The 10,572-nt window shown below is 46.1% G+C and overlaps 1 protein-coding gene across 1 annotated transcript in view; it reads right to left on the bottom strand.

Moving 5' to 3' along the window:
* Positions 1-6,749: 6,749 nt before the first annotated feature.
* Positions 6,750-10,572, bottom strand: part of Ptk7 (protein tyrosine kinase 7 (inactive)) — a 67,985-nt gene continuing 64,162 nt past the window's right edge. Inside the window, exons 18-20 of the mRNA XM_028766568.1 lie at positions 10,264-10,415; positions 8,450-8,628; positions 6,750-7,752 (exon numbers count right to left, since the gene is read on the bottom strand). Of these exons, the coding sequence (XP_028622401.1) occupies positions 7,592-7,752; positions 8,450-8,628; positions 10,264-10,415 (492 nt within the window). The 3' untranslated portion in view covers positions 6,750-7,591. The remainder of the gene's footprint in view (positions 7,753-8,449; positions 8,629-10,263; positions 10,416-10,572) is intronic.

Below are 10,572 nucleotides of genomic sequence, written 5' to 3'. Positions count from 1 at the left end.
CAGTCAGTGCTCTTAACCACTGAGCCATCTCTCCAGTTCCGAAATGGGTTTCCTTAAAGTGTTGTAAAGATAAAGTGATTGGTTCGTTGTACTGGTAGCAACAAATAACCTATCTAGATGAGGCGGCTCATTCTTGCAACACCCAGGAAGATCACTAGAAGGTTGACCGTGGGTCTAAGGGCTAGCCTTAGTAATATAATAAGTAATGCACACACACACACACACACACACACACACACAGAGGACTAAGGACTGAGCCAAAAAAGACCTGAGTTCAAACCCCAGAACTCATGTCAAAAAAAAAAAAAAAAAAGACCAGCTTTGGTGGCACGTGCTTATATCTATTTCAGTGCTAGGAAGAGACAGACAGCTGCGGCCCCTGGTCACTCAGGCTACCTCTATGTGGCAGTCTCCATTTGAGTGAGAGAGAGACTGTGTCATAACAATCTAAGACTGGACTACTGACATGACTCAGTAGGCAAAGGCTCTGACTACCTAGCCTGATTACTGAGTTCATCCCCCATACCAAAATGGTGAAAGGAAAGACTCCGCTCTCAGAAGATGTCTTCTGTAAACACATACACTGCAGCGCATGTGCTCACACACGCACACAAAAAGTGTAATTCAAAAGTTTAAATAAAAGCAAACTGGCCTGGCACACCGTTAGCTCCAGCACTCTGAATGCAAAAGCAGACAGACAGACAGACAGACCTCTGAGTTTGAGGCCAGCCTGGTCTACAGAGTAAGTGCCAGGACAGCTAGAGCTACACTGAGAAACCCTGTCTTGAAAAAAACAATTAATTCAGTGGACAGACTCAGAGGAATGACAGTCAAGGTTATCCTGCGGCTGCCACACTCACCCAGGCAGCTAAAAACAAAACACAGAGTTAAGTATCAAGTACCAAAGTCTCAATTGCCACAGGCTGGTAATGAATTCACTACGTAGCTAAGGAAGACTTTGAACACTTACTCCAATAGGCTGGAGCCACCACACCCAGTTCAGCATTGTTACATAGGTATGGTGGGCTGGGTATGGTGGAAGATGCCTGTAATTTCAGCACTCAGGAGGTGGAGGCACACCAATGGCTGAGTTCCAGGCCAGCCAGGACTACAGGACTACATAGTGAGACTCTTTCTCAAAACACACACATACACACACACACACAATCAACAAAAACTAAAAACCACCAACCACCTTTGTTTGCACTGTATGTAAACTGAGCCCTATAGACTACCGTTTTATAGGTCAAGAGGGTGGAACATTGATTTCACCTGCTTTATGTTTGTGCTGGGTGAGAATGTCCATTGCATTGTTTACTATGAGTCACGGTCCAGATGACGTAAGAAATACCAAGAGATTTGTAATACGGTATGTACATACATGTACCAACACATGTAATATAGGTTTAGTCACTAAGTCTGAAAATAGGAGCTAGGGTCACTCCTCAACCCCACTTCCCAAGAGAGTTTTCTTTCCTACTAATTTGCACCCCAGGTACTTAAACATATGGACTGCATTAGCTTAAGAGGTAGATAAGGCCGGGTGGTGGTGGCGCATGCCTTTAATCCCAGCACTTGGGAGGCAGAGGCAGGCGGATTTCTGAGATTGAGGCCAGCCTGGTCTACAGAGTGAGATCCAGGACAGCCAGGGCTACACAGAGAAACCCTGTCTCAAAAACAAACAAACAAACAAACAAACAGGCAGATAAGACAAGTAGGTTCTGGAAGGGTTCAAGGGGCACAGATAGAGCGGGGTTGGGTTGGGCAGGGCTTGTCTAAGCAGCCCGAGCTGAAATCCACAGCCCTGTGGTTTCATCCCACCCAGTTTCCCAAGAATTCTGAGTTCTGTACTGTCAGGCAGTTATCCATGTCATCCACCGTGGGAGGAATCTGGGGTAACACTATCCTGTCCTCAGTTTTCCAAGATGCTGCTATTTTTCCTGGCTTACTGGGTTATGTCACAGCCTTCTTTCTCCTGGCTTATTGGGTTGTGTCACAACCTTCTTAGGATGACTTCATTCACACTAACTCCTGTCACCACGGGAAAGGAGGGGGAGACTCAGATCCATACCATGCCAGACGAATGCAGGTTCAGGAGCCAAAGCGATTGCTGACATAGAACCAAAACTGGAATCCTATGTTGGAGAGATGGCTCAGTGGTCAAGAGCACTGGTTCCCAGCATCCACATGCCAGCTCACAGCCATCTGCCAGAAACCAATTATGGGGCATACACTCTTCTGGTCTCTGTAGGCATCAGGCATACATGTGGTACACTGACAAACATGGAGGCATAATGTCATGCACATACAAAAAAAAATCGTTTTTAAAAAATAGATTCGGCCGGGCAGTGGTGGCGCACGCCTTTAATCCCAGCTCTCGGGAGGCAGAAGCAGGCGGATTTCTGAGTTCGAGGCCAGCCTGGTCTACAGAGTGAGTTCCAGGACAGCCAGGGCTACACAGAGAAACCCTGTCTCAAAAAAAACCAAAAATAATAAAAAATAAAAAAATAATAAAAAATGGATTCATCGGTGTGGGAGATGTAGCAAAGTTTATAGACTACTTGCTTAGCCAGCCCCACATACACCAGAGTGGTATATACCTGCAGTCTCAGGGCTCTGGAGGTAGAAGCAAGAGTATTAGGAAAAAAGGTTCAAGGTTATCTTTGGCTACATAATGAGTTAGAGGCCAGCCTGGAGTATATGAGGTCCTGAACTAACAATTAAAACGTATAGATGTATTTTATTTGGCTAGTGTAACATTTATTTTGTGTTTAAAAATATTACATTTGTTTTTGTGTGTTCACCTGTGCGTGTGTGCACATCACAGTACGCAGGGGTTGGCTCCACATGGTGGCTCAGAGCTCCAAGAGAGAGCCAAGGGTTGCTTCTGGTCTCCTCAGGCACCAGGCACACACGTCTTATACAGACAGATACACATACAGATAAAACACCCATATGCAAAAAATAAATTTAAAAAAATGTAAATGCCAATCATGGACTGGAAAGGCTCAGTGGTTAAAAGTGCTCACTGCCTTTCCAGAGGATCTGAGTTGGGTTCCTAGAACCCATGTTGGGTGGCTTACCGCCTACAAGGAATTTAGTACCCTCTTCAGAAGTCTACATTCACAGGTGCACAGACACAGATATAGACTTACCACGTAATACACTTAAACCTAATACAAGTAGATCTTGACTCTTATTTTTATTTCTTGTGTATTGGTATTTTGCCTGCATGTGTGTGTAAGTGTGTCAGATCCTCTGGATCTGGAGTTACCAGACAGTTGTGAGCTGCCATGTAGGTACAGGGAATTGAACCCAGGTCCTCTGCAAGAGCAGCCAATGACTGCTGAGCCAGCCCTCCGGTCCAGAAAAGTAAATCTTTCAAAATTATTGACATGGGTCTGGAGAGACAGTTCAGAAGTTAAGAGCACTGGCTGTTCTTTCAGAGGACCTAGGTTCAATTCCCAGCACCCACATGGTAGCTAACAGCCACCTGTACTCCAACTCCAGGGGGATTCAATGCCATTTTCTGGCCTCTGAGGGCACTGTACACATACACGCAGGTCACACACCCATATACAAAACAATAAAATTAAATTAAAAAGTGCCTCTAATCCCAGAACTTGGCGAGGAGGAGCAAAAGGTAAGTGAATCTGTATGAGTCTAGCATCAGCCTGATCAACATACCATGTTTGAGGACAGCTAAACTATTTAACAGAGACTATGTTAAAAAAAAAAAAAGTCACATCTTTCATGCTGAGGCAGAGGGTGTTCTTGGTGACAGCAGGTTACACAGGGAACTGAAAAGAAATCATGAGCCAGTGTGCCCAGGAAAATTCTGGAAAGCCACACCCCAAACACTAACAGTGCTTAGCGCTAGACTAGGTTTGGGACAATAAGAAGTACCTTATACTTTATGTATGTAGGTGCCTATTGCTGGACGTTTTTGACAGCCAGAATTACATTTTGATATATTTTTCTCTTATATTCAAGCAGAACTGAAGAAACTGGGCAGGGCTGACTTACACGAATTTTGATGCTGGCTATACAGAACACCGGGGTGAGCTCAGATTCTGAACTGGGCGTGGTTGGGCATGCTCGTCATCCCGGCACTTGGGAGGTAGAGGCAGGGCGATCAGGAGTTCAAAACTAACCTCAGCTCTGTAGTGAGTTCAAGACCGTTCTCAGACGATGCTTGAGTCCCTATCACACAAAAACTAATACTACTAAATATTTTTGGTTTCTGAGTAAGGTTGGCTCTCCTAACATTGGTACCCTTCAGAGATAGGAAAGTTAGTGAAGAGAGGTAACCTCTGGTTCTGTCCAAACAGGCAGAGGGAAGGACAAAACACCAAGAAAACAATGACGAAGCGTAAGGTGAAGACTGGGGTCAGATGATGCAACAGGCGACCTTTTTTTATGTAGCTGAAGATGGCCTGGAAATTTTTTGTTTTTTTTGTTTTTTTTTTTTAATTAAAAAGAGTGGCTTTCATTATTCTTTTTTTTGTTTTGTTTTGTTTTTTTTTTGAGACAGGGTTTCTCTATGTAGCCCTGGCTGTCCTGGAACTCACTTGGTAGACCAGGCTGGCCTCGAACTCAGAAATCCGCCTGCCTCTGCCTCCCAAGTGTTGGGATTAAAGGCGTGTGCCACCACCACCCGGCTGGCTTTCATTATTCTTATTGTTTATTTTTTTAATGCTTGTATGTCTGTGTTCTATGTGTATGCCTGGTACCCATGTAGGCAGATACTCTAGAACAGGAGTTGCAGACAGTGGTAAGCAGCCAAGTGGGTACTTGGGAATTAACCCTAGGTGCTCTGGAAGAGTAGCCACTGCATACTTTTAATGCCTGAGCCATCTGTCCAGCCCTGGTCTTGATGCCCCTGCTTCTACCTCCCAAGCTCTGGGATTATAGGTATATTCCTGCATGCCTGACTTATGTTTAGGGATCAAAATTAGTGCTTCATGGCTTCATAGATGCCAGGAAAGTACTCTATTAACTGAGTGGTTTGAGGTTTTTGTTGTTTGTTTTTGACAAATTGTAGCTCAGGCAGGCCTGGAGCTCACAATCTTCTACCCTCTGCCTCCTAAGGCACTTTCTTAATCCATATACACATATGTACGTATGTACGTACGTATGTATGTATGTATGTATGTGTGTGTATATATATATATATACACATACATATATACATACATATATTCCTAATATATAGATATTAGGAAGTATATGTATTAAAAATACATAAATATATTACAGTACATAAATATAAGTTAGATATAAATATGTATTTCCTAATATATATACATGTATTTTATATCACCAAAATATATACATACGTACATACATATACATACACACACACACACACACACACACACATATATATATATATATATATATATATATATATATATATATATAATTATAATAAAGATTTCTTTATGTATGTTGGTGTTTGGCCTGAATATATATATGTATATGTGCCATGTATGTGCCTAATACCTGAAGAAGGCAGAGGGGATGCCTGATATTCTGTGTGCCCTTCCTCCAGCCTTGAGCAGGCCTGAGACCTTGTTTACCACAAGAGACCAGATAATAGGACCTAGGTGGAACTAATCATCTTGGCTGCATATCAACAGACACCTAGGTGGAGTCACCCACCTTGGCAGCTTGGCTGTTACGAACTTAAAAGAAGAACTGCCCCCATGACTTGCCTTGAGACATCTCCGGCCATGACCCGTGACCAAGAACAGATTATCCCACCCAACTCTCTCGGCTGAAACTAGGAAGGGTTCGGGCGGGGTCTTTCCCTTTAAATTGAGAGCTGCACATTAAACCATCGAGCCTTGATCGGAGAACTTTGTCTTGGCTTCATCTTTTCTCGCTCTCCGTCCCCCTTTCGTTCCCAGCCCTCTTTTCAGGTGAACTGTTTGACTCGTGGCCGCAGGCAGCTACAATTCTGGAACTGGAGTTAGGGAAGGTTGTGAGCTGCCTTGTGGGTTCTTAGAACTGAACCCAGGTCCTCTGCAAGATCAACAAAGGGGTCTTAACCAATGAGCCATTTCCCAGCTCATTTTGGGTGGACGGATGGTTCAGAACAGGGTTTCTCTGTGTAACAGGCCTGGCTGTCCAAAACAGCTTTGTAGACCAGCCCTTCCTTTCCCTCCCCACCCCAACTCACGGAGATCCCCCTGCCTCTGCTGGGATTAAAGGTGTGGCCACCACTACCCAGCTCCCAGTTCATTTTTTTTTTAGTGTTTTCTTTTTTTTCAAGATTTTTATTTCATGTGTGAGCCTGTTTTACCTGCACATATGTATGTGTGAGCCTGTTGCCTGCTTCTGGCCTACTGATACCGAAAGTGGGGGTTAGAGTCCCCAAACTGGAGTTACAGATGGCTGTAATCCCTACTTATGTGGGTCTAAAACCCAGGACCATTTCTCTAGCCTCTGGCCTTCCTAGTTTTAAAGGGACTCAGGGCCTGACTCTACCATTGGCCTCTCTTCTGGTTCCCTATATCTACCATACTACTACACTTCTAGCCTGAGTGGCAAAGGATAACCAGCCTTCACACAGGTAGAGGCGGAACATGAGATGTCTGTGAACAGGAGAGCAGAACCAGCATCTACAGGACAGTCCCATCCAAGCCCTGCTAGATGTCAAGAAGTCACATTGTCCCTTCTAATCAGCAAAGAGAAGGGAACAAAGAACACCATTCATGAACAAAAGCCATGAAGGGTCTAGCGAACAGGCTGTAAAAAAAAAGGCTTCTTTATTGAGAGCAGCGAGTGTAAAAAAACAAAACAAAACAAAAAAACCATAAAACAAACAACAACAACAATAAGAGTATGAGGCAGGGGTGGCCCTCCCTACTTCCTCTAGGGTCCACCCAGACCTCCCCATGCCCACCCACCCCACACTGCAATTACATACAAAGGCCGCCCATGGTGCGTACAAAAAGGGCGGGTTATATAAGTGTCAAAAGCTCCCAAACACTTCATCTGCCAGGCACTTAGGGTGAGGAGAGGAGACTGAGGCCAGGGGTCTGGCTTAGTGTGCACAAGCCCACAGTGGGAACGACTCCGCTGCTGTGTCCTTCACGACCGGCTAGACACCCCCAGGAGGGACCCATAGGCCAAGAGACCTGCTGGTCCTGTGTGCCCCGAGTTATCCTGAAACTTTGAGTATATCTGTGTATTAAAGAAGTCCCCAAAACCTAGCTCAGCCCCAGCCCAGCCCTCCCCAGGCAACATTGGCAGATTCGTGGCAGAGCTGGACCTGGCCAAAAGAAGTCTCAGGCCAGAAATTGGGGTTACCTGAGGTACCCATAGTCCCTGATAAGGGAAGGGGTGGCAAAGGAAGATGCCAGCCCAAGGTCATAGTCACCCAGCCTGGGTTTGAATCAGCCTCCCCAGTGGCTGAGGCGAAGAGAGACACCTAGGCACTGCCAGCCTTCAGCAATGCCTGCTGTGCTTGGGCAGGGACCCCAGGGCCAAGGACAGGGTTATCTTGCCCCTCATGCTACAGGCTCCCCTCAAGAGGGGTTCTCCCCTGCCCACACCGTCCTGAGGGACAGCCTGCAAGGCTCCCTCACTGCTTGCTGTCTGCAGGGCTGTCTCCCAGGGTGCTGGCGATCTCACTGAAGGATGGCCGGTCCTTGGGGTTCAGGGCCCAGCAGCGCTGCATCAGACGGTAGAGCTTAGACGGGCAGCCTTCGGGCTGTGGGAGTCGAGCTTTCCCAGCCTGTAAGTCTGTGGAACACACAGCGGGCAGCATTAGACCAAATGTGTAATGACTTGTCATTACCTGCTGGGACATTGCAGTTCCTCTGGCGTTCACTCAAAGACTTGTTTGCTCTGGGGAGTACTGGTCAGTGATGGGTGGGTACCACATTTTAAGAGTATGGCAAAGATCTTAGAAGACAAAGAGGTAACTCTGATCTCCAGTTCTCTCTGGCTGGTAGACAAGGTCCCTGTTGGAGCTAAAGCAACTGACAGCTGAAAGGGGCACTGGGGATAAGCAATATTATCCAGAACGAAATTATCCCAGCAGATTAGTGATGTGTTTGCAGAACTAGGGATTGAACCCAGGGCTCTCATATGCCAGCCAAGGGCTCTATCAGTTCCTACACAACAAGAGCCTGCTTTCCAGTATTTTAAAAAATGACTGATTTATTGCTGTGTGTGTGTGTGTGTACTACAATCTGGGAGAGACGGTTCTGTCCTTCCACTGTGTGGGTGCTGGGGATTGAACTCAGGTCACCAGGCTTGATGGCAAGCACCTCAAGCTGCGTAGCCACCTTACTGACCTGTACTTACATAGTCTTAATACCCAGAGAGGTCCTAACTGCTAAGTACCAGAGGAGCTAGGCTCCATAGCCCTGGAGGCTGAGCAAGCAGAGGTGGGATGGGGAAAGGTGAGAGTTCTCTCAGGAACACAGCTACTTACCTGCCAGCACCTCATCATCTGCCTGTCCACCATGAGGCATCTCTCCATGAGTGAACACTTCCCACATGAGTACACCAAAGGCCCAGACATCAGACTTAGTGGAGAAGTCACCCTCCAGGACAGCCTCTGGAGACATCCAACGCAGAGGCACCCAAGCCTGGCGGAAGTGGTAGTACTCACTGTAACAGAGAAGCAACACAGGCTAGGTCAAAGAGGACCAAGGCCTAGGAGGCCAGCCTCATCTCAAATAGGACTCGCCCTGGCTGGGCCAGCCTTTTCCAAAGAAGACATCTAAGGACTGGGGAATGTGTCTGCTGAGCGCTGGGGTCTGCTGGATCAACGCTGGGTGTGGATCCATTTGAGTGACGTTTGATGGTGTAGAACTTCCAGGAAGAGGGAGCTGGAGCAATGACTCCTGGGTTAAGAGCACTGGCTGCTCATCCAGAGGTCTCAGGTTTGACTCCCAGGACCCACATGGCAGTTTACGACCTTTATAATTCTATTTCCAAGGCGTCTGAATCTCTCTTCCGGCCTCTGTGGGTACCAGGTACCACACCGGCACACAGACATACATGCAGACAAAATATCCATTCATATAAAATAGTACATAAATAAATAATTACTCCATTTAGAGGGGTTGGAGAGATGCCTCAGAGGTTAGGAGCACTGGCTACTCCTCCAGAAGACCTGGATTCAATTCCCAGCACCCAAATGGCAGCTCACAACCATCTCTAATTCCAGTCTCAGGGGATCTGATAACCTAAGGTCTTCAGGCACTAGGCATACATCTGTTGGCAAACACTCATAAAATAAAAACAAGTAAATACAAAAACAAAAACAACAACAACAAACAACCCAGGCCTGGTGATACAAGCCTATAATTCCAGCTGCTTGGAAGGCTGAGGCAGGGGGATCATGAGTTTAAAGTTTATTTTACTTAGGCTATAGAATAAGTTCAATGCCAGCCCGAGAAACTTAGCGAGATCCTGTTTCACATTTTTAAAAACTGATAGGGCTATATGTGAGACCTTGGGTTTGATCCCAACACTGCAAAAATAAATAAATAATAAAAAATATGAATATAAATTAAAAAGTAGAAAAGGCTTTATTTATTAATAATAAAATGAGCAAAACAATAGTTGGGCAATTTAGGGTAAGCTGAAACTGGGGTGACTGGGAATCCCCTCAGGTGGCATATACAGGCAATCTTGAATATTCTCTGACCACAGTGGATAAGTTTTAATGCTGAAGCTTCAGAGTAATAATTCCTGAATTAGAAAAACTTACAGAGGCGGTGACATGGCACACGCACAGTTAATGACATATAAACTAGCTATAAATATTCTCTTTTTCACTGACCTATAAACCTAAACCACTCTAGGTTTATAATAATGGGGTTGTCTTCTGTTTTAGGGTGTTTTGTTTTGTATGTTTTTTTAGTTTTACAAGACAGCGTCTCTGTGTAGCCCTGGCTGTCTTATAACTCCCTCTGTAGACCAAACTGGCCTTAAGCTCAGAGATCTACCTGCCTCTGCCTCTAGAGTGTTGGGATTAAAGGCATGCCCACCACCTGGCTTATAATAATTGTTTTTTAATCACTACAGAAAATCCATAACCAGCAGCAACTTGGGGCCACTTCTGGGAACCGGTTGTATCTTTAGAAAGTGGATAGTTAGGCTTGAGCCAACCCTCCCACCCCACCCCACCCCACCCCACCCCACCCAACCCCACCATTCTGCTAAGCGGCCATGAAGCTCTTTGCTGCCTCCTTCAAAAACTGCACCTCCCCTCTGACTCCCTCTAAGCCCTTCTACCTGTTGTATACGTCCTTGCTGAGGCCCAGCGCTGACACCTTCACCTGCCGCTGGGCGCTGATCAGACAGTTGCGAGCGGCTAGGTCCTTGTGCACAAAGCGGTTGTTGGACAAGTGCTCCATGCCCAGGGCCACCTGGGAACACAGGGCCACCTAGTGAGAGAGAACAGCCTGTGAGAACAGCCCAGGACCACCTTGTCTCCATGACTCCAGGTACCCCTGGAGTGCTGCTTAGGAAACCTCAAACACAACAGCCTCAGCTATCTTCTCCAGGAAATGGAATACAGTAGCTGCTTCACTAGGCCTTCCG

The sequence above is a fragment of the Grammomys surdaster genome, unplaced genomic scaffold, assembly GCF_004785775.1.
Source record: "Grammomys surdaster isolate TR1022 unplaced genomic scaffold, NIH_TR_1.0 169, whole genome shotgun sequence".
NCBI lineage: Eukaryota > Metazoa > Chordata > Mammalia > Rodentia > Muridae > Grammomys > Grammomys surdaster.
The sequence above is the reverse complement of the archived record's forward strand: the minus strand, read 5'-3'. Positions and strand labels throughout refer to the sequence as shown.